The following is a 20,561-nucleotide window of genomic DNA, read 5'->3' on the forward strand; positions in this document are numbered from 1 at the left end:
ACAGCTGGTTTTATTGCACTTCAGATTCTCCTGCTTTTTGTCTGAGATGTCTGTCTGTCCTTTTCCTTAGGTACCAGAAACTGTGGAAGAGTTATGTGAAACTTCGCCATCTCCTAGCAAATAGTCCCAAAGTTAAACAAACTGACAAACAGAAGCTGGCGCAAAGGGAGGTTGGTATCAAGTCCTGTTCTTCCGGGATTAATAATGATGTGCTTCAGGTTTATTTTCAAGATTATTGCCTTATACCATGCTTCTAGAATAAGATGGAAAAACACTTCTAAAAAAAAAAAAAATCGTACTTTTCTCTCCTCACATTAGTAGACAGATGGATTTCTTTTTCGTCTTTTAGTATCTAAGAGAACATTACCTCCACTACCCTACTAAAAAGGCTTGTTTCTTAATGCATTCCTACCATTGGGAATAAATATATCTTATAGAAATTTCTCAAATTTTACAGTTGCTGGGTCAACCTTTTATCACTGATTAGACTGTACATAATGTATTTTAGGTCATACTCAAATTTCTTGGTCTTAAGGTCATAAAAGACTGCCTTTCATGTGTCTTCCATAGGTCTGTTAGTTCAACAGGGTAAACTTACAAGGTTTTATATCCTGAATTTCATATTTTTTACTAATGGGTAGTATTGTCCTATATTCCAGGATCGTTTATGTTTTCATTCTTAATTCATAATTTTAAGAATAAATGGATTCAGTATCAACATAAATTTTGTCTCAATGATGTTTTATTTTGCTTTGGGTATAAGAGAACAAGGCTTTGAAGCTGGGGAAAGTGTTTGAATTCTGGTCCTGTCACTTCCTGTGACTTAAGCCAGATACCTTCATTATAAAGAAGGAACCAAGGCTTGGGGAGACAGACTGAAATTTCTTTCTGTCATTGGATCCAGGGAGAAGGGTGGTTGTGTGGACTTCTGAAATACTCCATTTAGCTTTCCTCCAGTGGTATTTGATCTGTAGTAGCCATTTAATCAATGAAGCAGGCTGTGTGATATTTCCTGTTATGAATTCCTGTGAGATTTTTGTTGAATAAATGTGCAGATATAAGATTTTTTTATAATTAATTATTTGAAGGGAAGAGTCAGCTCCTGATCATGTCTTGCAGAAGTTTTAAATCATTGTTTTTTTTTTTTAAAGAAAATGTACCCTTGCTATAAGAGGTTTTGTAAGGGTTTTATAAATTAGAAGGCAACTTTTAGAATTATGTGCGTTGCAGATTAATTTACTGATTGTCTTTCTTAGATGTAAATGCTTAGCATAAGGCTTGATATAAATATAATTTTTGCACTCTGATTTTAAGTCCCAAAAATCACACTTTATCTCTTTTATCAGCAAAAGGGCACTTTTTTTGTTTGAACTCACCAGAATGGCTGATTTGGTTTAGATATTTTCTTATCTGGTTACCAGGATAGGCTGGCTTATACCCAAGGCTTAGAGTGTCCTGGCCTTTATTTCAAGTAAAATATTGTAATTTGTCATGAAGAGGTTTGAATACCTGAATGTAAAGTTGATATTGAATGAATCCAGCTTATTTTCTATGCTTGATGTTTGGCTTAATACTGCTTCACAACTGTCAGGTTACTCATCATAATGAGTTCTTTTCTAGGAAGCGCTCCAAAAAATACGACAGAAGAATACAATGAGGCGAGAAGTAACAGTGGAGCTAAGTAGTCAAGGATTTTGGAAAACTGGCATCCGTTCTGATGTCTGTCAGGTGATGATACCTCTGAGAACACATTTATACGTATATATCTCTTTCTTGAAAAGAAAGTTTTCCTAATTCTGTTAAGTTTCTATAGAACATACTATCTTATAGCTAAATGGAACACCAACCACAGATTGTTTGCTCTTGTTTTGGTTTTGTTTTTATATCAGTTTTCATGTTCCCTTGTTGTGTGTATGTGTGGGTGTGCGTGTGTGTGCACATGCACGCATGTGCATGGTGGTGAGGTAGGGGGTGCGATTACTTAGTCATGTTTTTTGTCTCTGCCTATTGAGTCAAGGCGAGTGTATTCTTCAGATGCACCTGCCTGTGTGTAGCGAATGTTTGGGTGCCTGTCCAAAGAGATAACTCCAACAGTTCTACAGGCAGACTCCTGAAGACCGTGTTGTCCGAACTTTCCAGACTTATGACTCAAACTTACATTGCGGAGAATGGAAGGCATTAATGAACAAAATCAGTATAAATTTCCTATTTGAGCCAAATGATAATAGTTTTTCCTTGCGTGAACTAATAGAGGAACATTTCAGCTGTATATAACTCTCACTGATAACTATTTTTGTTTTCCCTATGAGTGGAATTTATACCAGATTAGAGACTCCTAAGACCAAGCATATTCTTTGAGTCTTTACTTCATTCTTTTGTTATGATTGATGCTGGTTACATTTCGTGAGAATTACAGTCAAGGCAGTGAGTACCCAGGCAGGGGTCAGGTAGTGTATTTTGCCATATTCAGCTGTTGGGAAGAATACTCAAAGGCTTCCACTCACTGTTTTGGTGGCAGCATGCATGGTAATAAGTTCAAGCTGTCTCCGGTATTTATTTCATCACAATGAGGTGTTTTTTCTTTAAGTCATTAGTGTTAGCATTTAATTATTATATTGAACAGTGGGATTTAATCTTATTATTAAAGGGATTTCTAGGTGACTCATTTACATTGTGATGTCCAGAGCTACATATTTTTATGTTAAGATGGACTGCTATTGATGCCATGTTCCTAGATAGTTTGAGAATAACACTCTACCATGGCAGCCATCTGTGTCTACAAAATCTTCAGTTATTTTGCTAACTGAGCTTTTTTTTTTTTTTTTTTTTTTTGGTGGTGTTTTTGTTTTTTGTTTTTTTTTTACTGTAAGTATTCAGAAGTATCTTCTTCTGATTCTTTCTTGGGGTTTTGGAGCTATATTATCCAGTTTTTCTGTTTCTCCAAAACCGACATAATGTCATCCAAAGGTAGACATCATAAGAACACTGAGCAGAATGTTCAGCAATCTGCTCAAAATCTGGTGCTGTCAGGGATAAGTCAGAGTTGATAGAGACATCATAAAATTGGAGAGCATTAATAACTGGAAGGGACCTTAGAGATTTTTCAGTTCAGTGGGCTTTACACTTGTGTTTTTGGTTAACTTTGAACTTTCTCTTTTTTTGTTTTTTAAACAAAACCCCATAGAGCCCTAATTTGTAAAAAGATGAAAGAAGAACTGATTGGTGGGTGGTGGGTATGGACGGAGTATCCAGTTGTACTGGATTTCCACCCTGTGTAGCAGGGCCCTAAGGCAGTTTTGTTGCACTGAACACAATTTTGTTTAAAGCATTGAGCCCTTTGCCCCTTTTCTTTTGGCGAAATGCCTACACACGGGTGTGGAATAATTTGTTCTGCTGCAGTTCCGTGTTCTTCAGCTGTGTCACAAATACCTTAGTCTGGCTTCTCAGCTAGATTAGAAGCAACTGGAGAACGAGTTTACCATCTCCTCATGTATTAGATTTCACATTCTGTTTCGAGATTGGCAGGCAAAAGCACTCAGTTTCTTTGACTAACTGGTCAGAGAAATTGGATCCTAACTCAAACTCTTGCCAAGGTGACTACTCCTTGATCTAATAATAGTCCCTTCCTCTGTAGGACCCCCTCTTCCAAAGACAACTGCCATCTGTTTAGAAGCCATGTTTCCAGTCTCCAATCCTCCTGTTTTTTATAAGTAATGTTGGCCTTGTTTAATTCCTTAACCTAGAATAAATGCTTCTTTTAGTGCGTGTTCCTCAAATAAGATAGCAGGTGGCATGTAATAATGCAGTTTAAAACATTCAGAATAAAGGCATTTAGTATGTTTGTTAAGGAAGAATAAGAATCTGAGAAATAGGAGTTAAATGAATACTTTGAATAATCCTGAAGCCTGTGAACAGATAGACTCATGCATAATTTTAAGGGCAAAAAGCACTTCTTTAAAACCCTCAGGGGTGGGGATGGGGGAGCGATTCTCTGTTTGGTAATTCATTGATGCAGAACCTACTGTTCATCAGTAATAATTGCTGGTAGGTTGCTGGCAAAAGCATTGTGATGTTATCTGGCTGCTGCTGGAGATAAAACTGTTGTGATAAATCTAAGGTGGAGAAACGTTAAGTACCAATCTCTCATTCTAGAAGTATAATTTCCCAACCAGAGAAGTTACTGGGGTTTTTATGACATTAGAAAATTCTACATTTTGCCCCATCCAGTGTTAGAAGGAATGGAACTCTAGGACGGGCCCGGAACCTGTAATTATATGTGGGCTAAATGCAGAACTTGAAGCCATGTTTAGAGACAGACTATTAAAAGGTTTTTTTCTGTGTTGCTATCTATTAGTGACTTCTGGGCAATACGGGAGTGGGGGGAGCAGGATGTAAAACCTGAAACTGAGGCTGAAAAATTCAACAGTATGCCTCAGAAAAGGTAGAAAGTCAACATGTTGCTGCAGGATCTGTATTTTAAGAATGGGGTTCTGCCCATTGAGCTTGAATTGGTATCTTATAGATACTTTGCTTTGGTAAGGAAGTGACTCATGGGGATCAATAAACTGAGCCATAAGAACAGAGAATGGGCAAAGGTGACAGAGACATCAAAAAAAGAGCAAGGAATCTGCTACCATTATGGTTCTCTAACCCGCATAAGGCTTATGCTGCACTTGGGGGTGCTAACTCCTTGAGAAAACTAAGGAGGCCCAGGTGCATGGAGAATTGCTGGGAGAAGGAGCTGAGTTGTGGTGGTTGGTATCTGTACTGAGTAGACGCAGGGCTTTCTTTGGACTCCTTCAGAGCTGTGCTGTTTTCCCGCAGTGACTCTGGAGTGGAGTGGAAGTCTGCCGTGCAGTATCACACTAACTGATATTTTCGCTCCATGATCTATCAAGGGGTGACTGAATAGTGAAAATAAGTATCTCCAAGGATGAGGAGGTTTTGGACAACACATTCAAGGAATCATTTTCTAAGTTAGAACTTGGGGTGGAAATAGAGATTTATACCTCCAAGAGACATATGGCTTCACAGTTACTGTTAAATTTTTGGACCATGTGAGATACTTGATTTTTTTTAACTGGAGATGTAGTGCTTCTTGTAAAGGAAGAGAACAAGATTTTGTTTGAAGGCTAACTGACCTGATAGAGAGCTGTCAGGGTTACAGTTTATTATGCAAATTTCCAGCATTTTCTACAAGATGAGGGAGAAAAGTGTGGTGAGCTCTGTGCCATCCTCACACAGCTTCAGCCCTTATCAGCAGCATGTCTGTAACCTCACAGTCACTGCTCATGTTTTCCTGATTGTCTGCTATATCTGTTTCAGTCTGCTCCATTGACCGTTCAGATGAGATCTGTACATTGTCGTGAGTTGCTGTGTTTTAAGTCTCTTTAGGTTCTCATTCCATTTTTCCCTTCGTTTTCCTTGCAAATTCTTGTTGTTGAAGAACCTGGATTGTGTTCTGTAGTGTTCCTAAGGTCTAATCTGGGTTTTGCTGATTGCAACTTCATGGTATCATTTAACATGTGCTTCTCTTCCTAATATTTCCTATAAATTATCATAAACTGCTATCTAATAGAATACCACTGGCCATATGTGGCTATTTAAATTTAAATTAATTAGAATTAAATGAAATTAAAAATTCAGTTCTTAGTTGTCCTAGGCATATTTCAAGCACTTAATAGACTATTAAGACTATCTGACTAGTGCCTATTATAGCAGTAGAGATGCAGAATATTTCCATCATTATAGAAAGTTCTGTTGGATGGCAGCGATCAGATTTAAGTTTATTTTTTTGCACAACTTTTTCATAGGTGGTAGTGTGGTGTCTCTCTCTCTTTGTGTGTCTTTTTATAAGTGATAATCCAAACATTTAATAGTTCTTTTATTTTTTATTTTTAAAGATTTTATTTATTTATTTGACAGACAGAGATCACAAGTAGGCAGAGAGGCAGGCAGAGGGAGGAGGGGAAGCAGGCTCCCCCCGAGCAGAGAGCCTGATGTGGGGCTTGATCCCAGGACCCAGGGATCGTGACCCGAGCTGAAGGCAGAGGCTTCAACCCACTGAGCCACCCAGGCGCCCCTTAATAGTTCTTTTAGAAAGTAAATTCTGTTTATAGAAATCTGACTTAATCTGACCATTTTTCAGTTGAAGAGATCAGTCTTCAAATTGGAATGTATTTCTCCTCAATCATGTGCCTTTTTTTAAAATTGAAGTATATAGTTGATATAAAATTAAATTAGTTTCAGGTGTACAACACATAGTGATTTAACAATTATTTACATTACAAAGCACCACAATAAGTATATTACAGTATTACTGTGTTATACTTTTTATCTCTGTGACTTATTTATTTTACAACGGGAAATTTATATTTCTTAATTCCCTTCACCCATTTCATCCATTCCCCCACCTCCCTACTCTTTGGCAATCTCCAGTTTGTTTTCTGTACTTATGAGTCTGTTTCACTTTTGTTGTTGTTTGTTCATTTGCTTTATATTTTAGATTTCACATATAAGTAAATCATAGAGGTTTTTTTTGTCTTTCTCTGTCTGGTTTATTCATTTAGCTTAATACCCTCTAGATCCTTCCATGGCCTCTTTTTATGTGTGACATTACTAGTCACCGATAAATTATGACCTAGACCCATATTTATTAAGAGCTGCCAAAGTGATATTTTAATTCTGTCTTTCTTTCTGCATTTATTAGTTAGAATACTTAAAAAAAAGAATCTTCCCCTCGGTACTGGTCCCATATAGGGACTCCGTATGACACAAAAAAATTACTCATTTGATTTATTCTGTGATACATGAAACAGTAATCCCGGAATAACAATATTAATGGCACCACCAACAAAATGACAATGGGAGGTAGTTGTTTGTTTGGGGGTATTCCTTGTGGTCTGTGATTCTCTGCAGATTGATCACACAAGGCCTACACGCTCCGATTACTCTTTTTAGGTCACTTGTACTTAGAGCACAAACTAGTTACACAGACTCATTTATTTCATTTGACTTTTGATTTTAAGTGTTTCTTTTTAAATACCATTTTATAAATCTGTAAAATAGTTACCGTAATTCCAAACTTAGGTTTACAAAGCCAAGTCTGATTTTAAAAATCTAATTTACATCTGTTTCTTCTACCCCATTCTTGCCACCCTGAGCCTCTAAGAATAGCTGTCTTTTAAAAATGATTTAATTTTCCTTTTTAATATAAGCAAAAACATACACACGCATGCTCTTTGCTTGGCCTCCCCTCTGTCAAACTGTTTTTATTACATGGTCACGATAAGGTCCATTTTCTTTGCTTTTTTTTTTTTTTCCTTTTTATATCTCTTTATATTTAGGGAGGTTTATAATTCTGTTCTAATGGTTATCTTTATGTTAACACCTTGGTAGTCTAATGAAACTTTTCCCTCTGTTCGTGTGTGTGTGTGTGTGTCCCATGTCCCATTGTCCCATTGTCCCATTACTGAAAATGACTACTGTTTACTATTTCTTGTGATCCTCTTATCCAGGATCTAATTTGAAGTAATTATCCTCTTGCTGCAAGGTAGTATCTGTGAGATACACAGCAGCCTCATCCTTGTTCTTCATGGACTTCACATTTTCCCTTCATTTTCTGATATTTGTACTACTCTGTAGAGTATTGAGCATTTCCTATAATATCAACTCACTTATGATTATCTACAGGTAAAAATATATTTGAAGATAATTGCTAGTTTATATGTTAGTGTTTATCCCTTGTTCTTTCCCCCACCCTTTTTCTTCAATTGAGCTCATTTCTAGTAGATTCCTTAGTCTGCCTTCAGCTCATGTCATGGTCTCAGGGTCCTGGGATCGGGCACTGCATCGGATTTCTGCTCAGCAGGGAGCCTGCTTTCCTTCCTCTCTCTCTGCCTGCCTCTCTGCCTACCTGTGATCTCTGTCTATCAAATAAATTGAAAAAAAAAAATTAAAAAAAAAAAAAAAGAATGATCCTTGAGGTCCTACATGTTCCTAACCATTTGTCTTTAAATATAAAGGCCACATAAGCTGGATGTAAAATTTGTGGTTTCTGTTTTCTTTCATTAACATCTTAAATATGTTTCCATTGTTTTCTGGCATAAAGCAATGCTGTCAGTTCTTTTGGTTAATTTTTTCAGATATGCTGTGTATCCTTCCATTATATACTTAAAAATTGTCTTTTTTCTCAGAAAAGTTTCTTTGAATTACACATTTCATTATTCTGTCCTGTTGTTTTGGTTTTCTTTAAGGATTCCTGTTATATGTTTCTTGTATCTTCTTTGCTTGTTTCCTGTATCTGTCACTATCTCTTGAATGCTTCATTTCCTGTTAATTTTTTATTTCTCTAAAATTTTTCCTTTTCCTATCTTTTATTTCTCAAAGCATCGTCCATTGGTTAATTTGTTTTTTTCTTCATTCTGTTTAGTCTCTGTTCTTAAAATGATTATTTCCTTTTATGTCTTTTCCCTGAGTTTTGTCACTTCTTTTCAAATCTTCTTTCATCTAGTCATTTCATTTCTGAGTTATGATAATATTTATCTGTAGTTTCTTTTACAAAAAGCTCCAATTGCTTTATTTTGTTTAGCTTGTTTTGAAATGTTAGGTCATAGCTTTCATCTGTTTTATTGGCATGTTTCTCTGGCTTTTTTTTTTTTAATTATCTGAGGAATCTTACTCTGTTCCTTTTCTCTATTTTCTGATAAAATCCTTGGATGGTATGATTCTTTTCTGTTTCTCTTCAAGTTAAATAAAGTTAAATAAGTAAGTGAAATATTTTCCTGTATTTTAAGAAGGCAGTTGGGGCACCTGGGCGGCTCAGTGGGTTAAGTATCTGCCTTTGGTTGAGGTCATGATCTCAGGGTCCTGGGGTCAAGCCCTACATCAGGCTCTCTGCTCAACAGGGAGACTGCTTCCCCCTCTCTCTCTCTGCCTGCCTCTCTGCCTACTTGTGATCTCTCTTCTCTGTCAAATAAATAAATAAAATCTTAAAAAAAAAAAAAAAAAAGAAGGCTGTGTAACCCAAATTAGCCCCTCCTTCTACTGTTTTTGCAAAGTGATTTTAAAAAAAAGGACTTTTGATACCTGAGATCTGCCCCCACTGCTTCCTCCTCTATTTTATCTAGATTCCCTCTTTCTTTTGCTCTTTATTGTTCCTCTCCTGCTTAAATGTGGCTTTTACCCCCAGCACTGTCTTCACACCATGGGTCTGTACCCTGAAAGGGAAGTTCAGTTTTTCATTAAGCATTTATAAGGCTTCAGCACTCTGGTGCCGTTACACTGCCCTCTTGTACTCACCCAGAACACTGGAATCTGCAGAGTCCTCTCCAGTTTTGGTCACATATTCTTTCTTTTTTTTTTTTTTAAGATTTTTAAAATTTATTTTATTTATTTGACAGAGAGAGAGCGATCACAAATAGGCAGAGAGGCAGGCAGAGAGAAAGGGGGAAGCAGGCTCCCCGCTGAGTGGAAAGCGTGATGCGGGGCTCGATCCCAGGACCCTGAGACCATGACCTGAGCTGAAGGCAGAGGCTTAACCCACTGAGCCACCCAGGTGCCCCTTGGCCACATTTTCTATGAATATATGTTAATTGGGGGGTTCTTGCATTCTCAGGGCTGTCAGAAGCCCTGCTACTCTCCCTGTCTTTTCTCTCTCACAGATGCTGAGATCTCCTAGATCTTTGTCCTCACCCTCTCTTATTTAGGTGTTCATGGGGGTACCTTGTTGTCTAGTTTTTATTGTTCATATTGCTTATAGGTGTGTTTTGCTAACCTGGTTGCTCAGTTTTTATGAGAGAATTTAAATAGCTGTACACATACATCCATTTCCATACAGTCTTTTTTATTTTTATTTTTTTAATTTTAATTTTTTTTTCCATACAATCATTAAAGGAAAAAACATTTGCGAGACTTAAATTGGCAGTTTGGAGGGAGGTGCTCAGTGATTGTATGTATTTCAACATTGCAAAGATTGATACTTTAAAAAAAACTGAGCTAGACTTGTTAATAGTCTTGTAGATAACATTGAGACTTTGTTGTCTGGGTTACAAGATAGACATGGTCATAGATACCTTTTAGTGGTATTCACAAGAAGTAGACTTACGGGATAGAGATACTGGTGTAGTGAAGGGACTCAAAGCTGTTTCATACCAGTAAAAGTTAAAAGAAATAAGACTTAGGTTAACAAAGAGAAGATGTGGAGATATTACTGTTACATATAGTTTGTTTTTCTCCTGGGGTACAGCTAGGTTCAAAGAGATAAACTTTCAAAAGAGACATAATTTGGGCTAAATGTTAATAATAATTTTCTAATCATCAAAGTACTCCAAAGAGGGTGTTCTTTCCTTTTTAAAGAGAAATTTATTAAGTGGGCCCCCTGGGTGGCTCATTCAGTTAAGCATCTGCCTTTGACTCAGGGTGGGATCCCAGCTTCCTGGGATGGAGCCCTACATCGACCTCCCTGCTCAGCAGGGAGTGTGCTTCTCCCTCTGCCTATCCCCACCACACCTGCTGTCTCTCTTTCTCAAATAAATAAAAATCTTAAAAAAGTTATTAAGGAAAGTGGATATACAATGTTATATTAATTTTTGCTGCACAACATAGTGATTCACACCTCTATATGTAGTGCTCACCTTGGTAATTGCAGCTGCTATCTGTCACCATACTCTGTTACAACATTATCGACTATATTCCCAATGCCTTCCTTTTCATTGCTGTCACTTACATATTTTATAACTGAAAATTTGTACCATTTAACCTCTTTTACCCATTTTGTCTGTTCTCCATACTCCCCTTCCCTTTGGCAACGACCAGTTTATTCTCTGTATTTTTTAAATTATTTCGTTTGCTTCTGTTTTTTGTTTGTTTTGTTTTTTAGATTTCACACATATGTGAGGTCATACAATATTTGTCTTTCTCTAATTGACTTATTATTATTCTTATTATTGACTTATTATTATTTAGCATAATAACCTGAAGAGGGTGTCCTTTTTTGACAGGTAATGATCCATCCCTCCCTGGAGGTATTAAAAAAATATGATATTTTTTTACCAGTTTGAGTTCATACTTCATAAAGATAGGTGGACTGTGTAGTCTGCATGCCCCTTCTACCTTGAATTTTTAGCAATTTTCTGCTAAAACTTTTTTCTTCTTGAGCTTTCTGCAGTTTAAATGCCTGGAAAGTGATACTATACTTTGACCATACTTTTTTTTCCATATTACTGTGTTTTTTAATGCAGTACTTACAACAACAAAGTAGACAAAATGCCAGTGATTCGGGTCATAATGGCATATCTCTGGGAAGCCCTTGAAGCAAAGAGCATATCCTTACTGTTTTTCTCTTCCACAGCTGTAGTAAGCCTTGCCCACGAAGGTGCTCAATATACATTTATTGAATTAAACTGGAAAGAAGGACTTCCTGTTGATTGGAATTTCTACTTGGGAGCACGAGTCTTTCCTTATAAGTTAAAACAGGAAACTGATTTCTGCAGTTACAAGCAAATCCATTATCATATATTTTTAAACAATGCCATCTGAAAATACTTCAAAGACTAAAATGATATAAAGTATATGTCAGTCATTCTGTGGGCTGTGCCCAGCCTCTAGGTTCTGATGAATAAGAATGACTCCTTCTTTCTCTTGAGTTCTAGGGAAGTGTAATTAAAAAAAAGAAAAAGCAATGACTTTTATGAAATTATCTCACAATAAGGAATCTTTAGCCAAATGAAAAGTGATTGAAATAAAAGTAAAAGTTCCATGTCCTCAGGTGACATAACTGTATTGGTAGTTATAAAGTTTTCCTTGGAATATTAGATCATTAAGTATTAAACCTAGAATGGCCTTTTGAGATCACCTGACTGAGAAGTTCTTACCTGGAGGATAGTGATGGGCTTTTAGGGGTCTGTGAACCTATTAAAATTACATATATTTTTTGCATGTTTGTGCACATAGGCATTTTTCTGAGGAAAGGGTGATTTTCTTTAGATTCTCAAAAATGTCTTGACCCTGACAAAGGTTCAGAATTTATGAACTCTAGTCCATTTTCTTAGCAGTAAAGATAGACAAGGAGGCACAGAAATTCTGCTGGCTTCGTTGAGGTCACTCTGCTGAATGCTGATGAAGCAGGGTTGTTCCTACTTGAATGAGGGCTAAGAAGCCTTGTACTAAGATAGGCATTTTTTTTTGGTATTTGCTCATTTAATCCTTTTAACCCTCGCCCCCTTTGGAAATAGCTCTCCTGATGATCCTTATTCTGTAGGTGAGGAAACAGAGAGAGATCAAAAAACTCCTCTGCCAGGTTCCACAATGAATGAGTGAAGCAGGAATCAGACTGAGGCATTTTGATTCCAGAGACTATACCCTGAGCAACTGTAGTCCACCACTCCTCAAGAGGGGATTGGCAGGGATGCCACGTGGCCAGTAAACTGTTTGAGGACTTTGGCAGTTGAAATCTGGGATGAGAAAAATGGTTCTTGTTTGTTGTAAAATAAATGAAGGATTATTACAACTTTTGATCGAGATAAACGTATTGAAATTTTCTTTCTAGCATGCCATGATGTTGCCCGTCTTGACCCATCATATCCGCTACCACCAATGCCTAATGCATCTAGACAAGTTGATAGGCTATACTTTCCAAGATCGTTGTCTGTTACAGGTAAGACACTCTCCTGTACACTCACATAACAGCAAAATAGGAGTAATTCATCTTGCAGGTTACAAATAGAACATTGAGATTCTCCATTCCGGGAGATAATGAGGATGTTTAGTAACACAACTCTCTCCATTACTCTACTCTGGTTGATACTTTCAAACACTTTTTCTCACCTTTCATTTTATTTTTATTTTTTTGACACTATCCCTAAAGAAATAGACTAGAGCTAAAATTTGTCTGTCAAACCTGAGTCCTTTCTTTAAGGCTTGCGTTCTTTGTGGCTCTTCTTTCCAGGTGATAACTATTGTAATTCTCCTTTGAAAGATGTGGATTTTTGGGTTTCTTTTTAGAAAAGGTCTTGCACTAGAGCTCTGGAAATTTGACCCTGGAGAAGATAAGATGGAAAGATCAGGGCTTAAAATTTTACTGGATAGATCTCTTTCAGCCATTTCGTTTGAGAGAATATAAAGATGGCACTTCTGTGCTGAGTTTTTCAGACTAAATTTATTTTGTTAAAATTTTAGCTGGCCATGACTCATCCAAGTCATCACTTAAATTTTGGAATGAATCCTGATCATGCCAGGAATTCTTTATCTAACTGTGGAATTCGACAGCCCAAATATGGAGATAGAAAAGTTCACCACATGCATATGAGGAAAAAAGGTATGTTTGGATTCTACTCTTGTGTTTTCGTCTATGTTCCCTGTTGTAAATTAAGTCCCCACTAGGAAGAGTTTCCTGGTGACTGTTGCATATTCTCATTTTATAGTGCTTTCTGACCCATACGTAACAGCATTCACTTTGAGCATTATTATAAGGATGGATGAATTTTTTAGGAAAATTTTTTTATACTATCAAGTGTTTTATACGTAACTAAAGTGAACAGACTTGTAGACATGCAGATATCAAACCTTTTGAAATCAAACTGAAGTAAGATAGATAATTGCCTTTGTATGTATCATATCATGGTCCTAGAATGCTTCTAACAGTATTTCCTTATTTATTTACTTTTTAAATAGGAATTAACACTTTAATAAATATCATGTCACGCCTTGGCCAAGATGACCCCACTCCCTCAAGGTAAAGTGGCTTTTGTTAATAATAGCTTTATGGAGGTATCATTCACATACCATAGAGTCACCCACTTGAAGTATACTATTCAGTGGTTTTTAGAACATTCACGGAGTGGTGCAGTCTTGATCACTACTTAATTTTAGAATGTTTTCAGCATCCCAAAAAGAAACCTGTACTCTGCATTTCCCCTTATTCTGCCCAGCCCTAGGCAACCACTTTTCTACTTTCAGTGTGCTTTCAATTTTTATGGATTTGCCTATTCTGAACATTTTATATAATGGTATCATACAAATATGTGGTCCTTTGTGACCAACTTTTTAAAATTATTGATTTTTCATCATTTTTATATATTCCAGATACAAATCTCTTATCAGATACAAATTTGCAAACATTTTTTTCTCATTCTATGGATTGTTTCTTCATTCTTTTGAAGATACCCTTCAAAGCAAAAAAGTTCTGATGAAGTCCAGTTTCTCTTTCACTTGTGTTGCTTGGGCTTTTGACATCATGTTTAAGAAGCCATTGCCTAATATAAAATCACAAAAATTGGGGCACATGGGTGACTCAGTGGATTAAGGCCTCTGCCTTCAGCTCAGATCATAATCCCAGGGTCATGGGATTGAGCCCCGCATCAGGCTCCCTGCTCAGGTGGGGAGCCTACTTACCCCTCTCTCTCTGCCTGCCTCTCTGCCTACTTGTGATCTCTGTCTGTCAAATAAATAAATAAAATCTTTTTTAAAAAAAATCACAAAGATTTACATCTTTTTTTCTTTTAGGAGTTCAGTAGTTTTTTCTCTTAACATTGAGCTCTTTGGTTTATTTAGAGTTAATTTTTGTTTATGGTGTGGAGTAGGTGCATTCCTTTTGCTGTTGATATCCAGTATCATTTGTTGAAAAGACTAATCTTTTTCCATGAAATTGTTTTGGTACCCTTGTTGAAAATTAATTGGTGGTATATGTGAAAGATTATTTTTAGACTCTGAGCTCTATTCCACTGATCTGTATGTCTGTCCTTATGCCAGTACCATACTGTCTTGATTACTATAGCTTTATAGTAAGCTTTAAAAATAAGAAATGCAAGATCTCCAGCTTTCTCTCTCTCTCTCTCTCTCTCTTTTTTTTTTTCAAGATTATTTTGACTATTTTGGATCCATCACATTTCCACGTGAGATTTTGGATTAGTTTATCGATTTCTGCAAAGAAGTTGGCTAGGATTTTGATAGGGATTATGTTGCATCTATAGTTCAATTTGTGAACAGTTGCCATCTTAATATTAAGTTTCTGAACCTTTAATATATTTACATTTATTCAAGTTGTTTTTAATTTATCCCAATAGTATTTTATAGTTTTAAGTGTACATTTTGTATGTCTTTTGCTAAATTCATTCCTGGGGTTTTTTGTGTTTTGTTTTGTTGTTATATATGGAATTGTTTTTCTTAATTTCACTTCTGGATTGTTCATTGCTGTGTAGAGAAATAAAATTGATTTTTTTATATTGATCTTCTATCTTGCAATCTTAATGAGCTCATTTGTTAACTCTAATAGTATTTTAGTGGATTGCTTAGAATTTTAAGGGGTATATGATCATATTACCTACCAATAGAGATAGTTTTACTTTTTCCTTTCCAGTCTGGATGTCATTTCGTTCTCTGAATATAGTTGCCTTGGCTAGAACTTCCAGTATAATACTGAATTGAAGTTGTGAGAGTGGATCTTTGTCTTCTTCCTAAAATTTTTAGGGGAAAGCATTCTTTTGCATTGAGAATGGTGTTAGCTATGCATTTTTCATAGATGTTTTTTATCTGGTTGAGGAAGCTCCCTTCTGTTCCTAGTTTGCTGAATGTTTTTTAATGAAAATGTATAGAATTTTGTCAAATGCTTCTTGTGTGTGTCTGTTGAGGTCATCATCTGTTTTTTTTTTCAGCATTTACTCTATTCATATGGTGTATTATGTTCATTGATTTTTGGATATTGAACCAACCTTACTTTCCTGGGATACATCTCACTTGGTTATGGTATATAATCCTTTTTATATGCTCTAAACTTAGTCTGCTTGTATTGTGTTGGGTATTTTGTGTCTATATTCATAAGTTATTGGTCTGAAGTTTTCCTTTTCTGTGATGTTTTGTATGGTTTTATTATTAGGATAATAATATGGTCTTATATAATGGGTTGAAGATACCTTCTTATAGTAACGTTCTTTTGTGCGGACTTGAGCCCCTGGAGAATCTGGGAAGAAAGTGGACTGTTTCTAAACTCATAAACACCCATGGAAAACTGAATGGAAGCAAGGCTGATGAAGCTCTGATGTTGCTCTCAGGAGGCTTATCTGTGTGTGTGAAACAAGCAGGTTATGTTCTGAAAGTCAGTAGAGGAGATTGCTTGAGGGCATATTTCTTTTTTCACCAGGCAGTTGAAAAGTTGAATAGCCAGGCTTGTCCCTCTTGGGTTGGAGGCTTGTCCCTCTTGGGTTCGAGGCTTCGAAGGATGCAGGGTGGGTTGAGCGGGTTTAGAAGTGACAGAGTTGACAGTTGCTGCAGCTCAAAACTGGCCTCTACAGCTAAGAGAATGACCAGCCATAGTTAGCATAGCTTCCTTTTCTACCTTTTTTTCATCTGTCACTTTTCTTTCTAAATTGGCTTGCCTTGAGTTGCTCTCTTGAAATTGTCATAGACCATACTATCTTCCGCTTCAATCAAGAGGTAAAAAGAAAGGCAGAATGAAACTTTAAATTCCCGTTTGAAGATGATCAGATGCCTTACTATGGTATTCTGTGAGCGTCTAAGATCAGAAAAGATCTGTCTAATTAGAAGAGCCCTTAATCACACCCTCAGGGACAGTGTGGCCATGGTTTCATTTTCCCTGCTATCTTGTAGAGTCTTCAGATGACCAGTTCTTATTTTAATAAGTGGAACCCTGAGTTCCCTACAGCCCCGTTAGCAAGGCTACACATGCCCTACACGTGTACTTTCTAGTGATGAAAGCATGAGCTTAAATTATCTTTGTTTCATCTATCCCAAATGTAGTTGTTGGTATAAATTGTCTTTTGATAGTGCTGTTCAGATGTCATGATTTAGGTTTTCTTTTGCTCTGTCACAAAGAGATGGCTTTCTTACTGAGGCAGAAGGAATTCTGAGAAACTGTGTTCATATTGAAAATGATAGAGAATAAACAAATATCTCTTGTCCTTTTCTGCTCGTGTCGAGAGCCTCTTGCTGTGTACCTGATCTTAACTGCTGATGACAGAGCTGACTCCACGTTTCTGTTCAGGAAGAGCCTCCTCGACACTTTGGTGGCCAGCTCTGCTGCTGGCCGGCAGCCCCCTGTGCACAGCTGTGGGAGCTGTACTTCAGAATCTTCCTGCAAATTCAGTTCGGTGGGACATTTATCTGGTGCCTTTTGAGTTTGAGGCAGTTTATAGGTCTTTTAGAGGAATTTAAGGCCAGTAAGACAAAGCCCCCACTTACCAGGAGGTGTGACCAAGAGGACCATAAGCCTAAATGACTTCATGAAAGGGGTCCTTTGGTAAGTGCTTCAGTGAAGGTCAAAACCAAAACATACATAGTCTGCTGTGGGGCTGATAGCTCTGGTGGTGTTTAGGGATTATAGGTCAGTTTTTTATTGTACACTTCAGTGATTGAATTCACTTGAAGTGATTTGCCCTCTCCCTTTTTTCTCTCAGTTTGCTGTTCTAAGATGGGATGCAGTTATCCCTGCTTCTTGGGAAGTGTTTGTAGATCTTTGACACAAACACTCTCAAATTGCAAGTGTCAGTGATTGTACCTCCTCCCAAGCGAGCTTGCTCAGAGCTTCAGACTTGAGAAAGGGCAGCGGGAATGAGCTGCTAACGGAAGTGGGAATGTGAAGGAGCAAGGCAGGCAGGCGGGAGGGCTGAGGGGAGGGGCTCTTGATCCAGTTCCTTTCCTGGGCCTCCTGGAAACCACTCCTCACACCCCTGCCCTTCCTGCTCTACAGTTAGTGACAACATTTTGCCAGTTCTACCCTCACACTGCCTCTGCATTCAGTCATCTTGCTATTTCTGGAGCCTGAATTCTAGTTTTTAGCTATAACTTGCTTGAAAGCTTTCAGTGATGTCTTATCACCTACTGGATAAGCCTGAACCTCCCCATCTGCATCCAGCAACCGAGACCTGGCCCCAGGCCACTTTTCCAGGCACATATTGCTTTTCCCTGTGGCTGCTTACACACCATTACCACTGCTATCAGGTTCACTCTTTCCCTTCCTCAAACGCCAACAGTCATTCTACATCTCCCCCTGGAATGCCCCGGAACCCTGTTTTATGGCCTGATTTTCTTTACTGTAAGCATCTTGACGGTCTTTGATTATACTCTTTCTTTTTCTTTTTTTTTCAAATAGTACCTTTTACAGAGCAAAAGCTCAGTAAATAAGTATTAAAGGAAAGAATACCATTCATGATATTATTTTCATGTCAAGTTATTATTTACATTTTCCTAGAAATAGGGAAACTTGGATATTAAGAAATAGAAAACTTGGATGGTTAAGAACCATCAGCAGAGGTTTAAATAGCAGATTAGTATCTTACTTAATCTGATTTGGCACCAGGTAGGATTTACAAAAAGGCATGAAGTTTTAAATAAACAAAAATCTGTCTATCAGAACTATAAAATAATTCACTTTTATGATGGCATTATCTCATGCGAATTTGCCACCCATAATTTTTTAAAGTGTCACTGTTTGAATGCATAAATCTCAGTTGTATAATTATATTTAAGTTATATAAATTTCAGTGAATTATTACCACAGAAGGATATCTGAAGGATTAGGCTTTTGGTGGCATTCAAGTAATCCATGTATTATCAGTAAGACCTTTGGGAAAGGGACTAGAAGACTGGTAATGGAAAAAGAAGCTGCCTTGTTTCATTTTGTTTTTTGCTTGGTAGAGTCATTGGTAGACATCATATTTAAGAATGTGTTGGAACAAAGAGTGATTCACGTATGGACTATTTATTAATGTCTCCGTGTTTAAGGAAATGGTAGTTACAATTTCAGTCAGTTATACATAAATGTCTTGCATTCAAGACAATAAAACATGCTTGAGTATATGTGAATTCCACTGAGTAGATTTGCTGGCTTAAAAATTCAGGTTAAATTCCAGAGGTGCTTAACCCGGGTTCCCTGGGTCCAGCAGGTCTCAGATCTGGTATCTCTGTGGCCTTCCCTTCCACTAAGTGTCCAGGTAGATGTAGTGAATAGAAGGAATTCCTTAACTGGGTGGAAGGTTCAGCTGATCTCCAGCCACCCTTTCTAGCTTTAATTGACCTGTCACTGGTTGAGGCCTGGAAGGAAAGGTGAGAAAATGTCCACACCCTCTCCGTGGCAGTTACACTTGGACTTGACCTATCCCAAGATGGTTTTCCATGGCATAAAGGTTGCCTTCCAGTGATTCCTGCTACAGGGAGACTGTTATGTTTTATAAAGTGTTTTGAGTTCCTCAGACCAAATGTGCTATATAAATGTTACAGTTAATCTGGATTTCCTAATGTCTTTGTTGATTCAGTTCTCAAAAACAAATGGAGTGTTTATTGTTCAGTAAACATTTCCTCTTGGAGCTTACTAGTCCTTATAAAGAGAGTGATTAAGGAAGGTAGGAACAATAGAAGAAGGAACAAAGGCTTTGCTGCTGTACTCAACAGTGACTAGAAGCTCACTCTGTCCATTTTTTCTGGATAAACCATTGGATTAGGAATTGTCCAGTATAATAATAAACTGAAGTGGTATTTAATTCCCATTTCTGTCTGTGGCTCATTGCTAGTGTTTACTCACAGTGAGGATACAGAAAAACATGTGTTGCATATGGGGAAATTATTTAGTGGATGGCAGACTCACTATTGAATAAGGCTGTGTGGAACTGTGACCTTGTATTTTAGCACACTGAATAATAGTCGAACATTGTGGTTATTAAAATCCTAGGCATAGTTCTTGTCTCCCTGAAAGTTTATAAAACAAATTAAAGTATAGCTTATGCTAGTGTGAGTTCATTCACATAGTATATGACTCAAAGCAGGTATTATTCTTTGATGAGATGTCCTATTTTTTAATAAAGCATAAGACAATCCAGCTATGGTTTGTCTTCACCCCAGGTACGGTTTCTGGCTTTCCATGTTAAGTAGATTTTCCTGGATAGTACTTTGAACTGTTGGGAAGAAAATAAAGTCTCTACCACAGAAAATACTATTTTCATTTTACTGACATTTGGAAAAGAATAGGATGATTCTAATTCTTTCTTTTTAAAAAAAACTCACCATTTCAGGGGACCTGGGTGGTTCAGTCGGTTAAGCATCTGCTTTTGGCTCAGGTCATGATCTCAGGGTCCCGGGATTGAGCTCCATGTCCCCACTGGACGTGGAGCCTGCTTCTTCCTCTTCCTCAGCCTCTATCCCTGCTTGTACTCTCTGCCTCTCAAATAAATAATAAAATCTTTAAAAAAAAAAAAAAAAAAGACCAAAAAACTCTCACCATTTCTGTTCTTTGTTCCCGTCTCTCAGGACAACAGCTTATTAGGTTTCACAAAATTAAGTTGGCAAGAAGTCTGAGGGATTAACATGTTACCATGTTAACTAGGGCCTCTATTCCTTGATGCTTTCTCCAAGAATGATGACAGACACTTTTGGAGTTCTGCTGTATTTGACAAAAAGCAAAGTGCAGTATCAAGTAGCTTCCAAATGATATATTTTTTAAATATAAGGTTTAGTCAGGGGCATCTGGGTGGTTCATCAGTTGAACGTCTGGCTCTTGATTTTGGCTCAGGTTGTGATCTCAGGGTTCTGGGAACGAGGCCTGTGTTGGGCTCTGT

At 37.3% G+C, this 20,561-nt stretch overlaps 1 protein-coding gene across 6 annotated transcripts in view; it reads left to right on the plus strand.

The window, feature by feature from the left end:
- Positions 1–20,561, plus strand: part of DROSHA (drosha ribonuclease III) — a 118,911-nt gene that overhangs the window by 59,681 nt on the left and 38,669 nt on the right. For all 6 annotated transcript variants that reach the window (XM_032337702.1, XM_032337704.1, XM_032337706.1 and 3 more), the window contains 5 exons: positions 71–170; positions 1,621–1,728; positions 12,548–12,655; positions 13,177–13,315; positions 13,672–13,732. In XM_032337702.1, coding sequence (XP_032193593.1) covers positions 71–170; positions 1,621–1,728; positions 12,548–12,655; positions 13,177–13,315; positions 13,672–13,732 — 516 coding nt within the window. The remainder of the gene's footprint in view (positions 1–70; positions 171–1,620; positions 1,729–12,547; positions 12,656–13,176; positions 13,316–13,671; positions 13,733–20,561) is intronic.

This window comes from Mustela erminea, chromosome 3 (genome assembly GCF_009829155.1).
Source record: "Mustela erminea isolate mMusErm1 chromosome 3, mMusErm1.Pri, whole genome shotgun sequence".
NCBI lineage: Eukaryota > Metazoa > Chordata > Mammalia > Carnivora > Mustelidae > Mustela > Mustela erminea.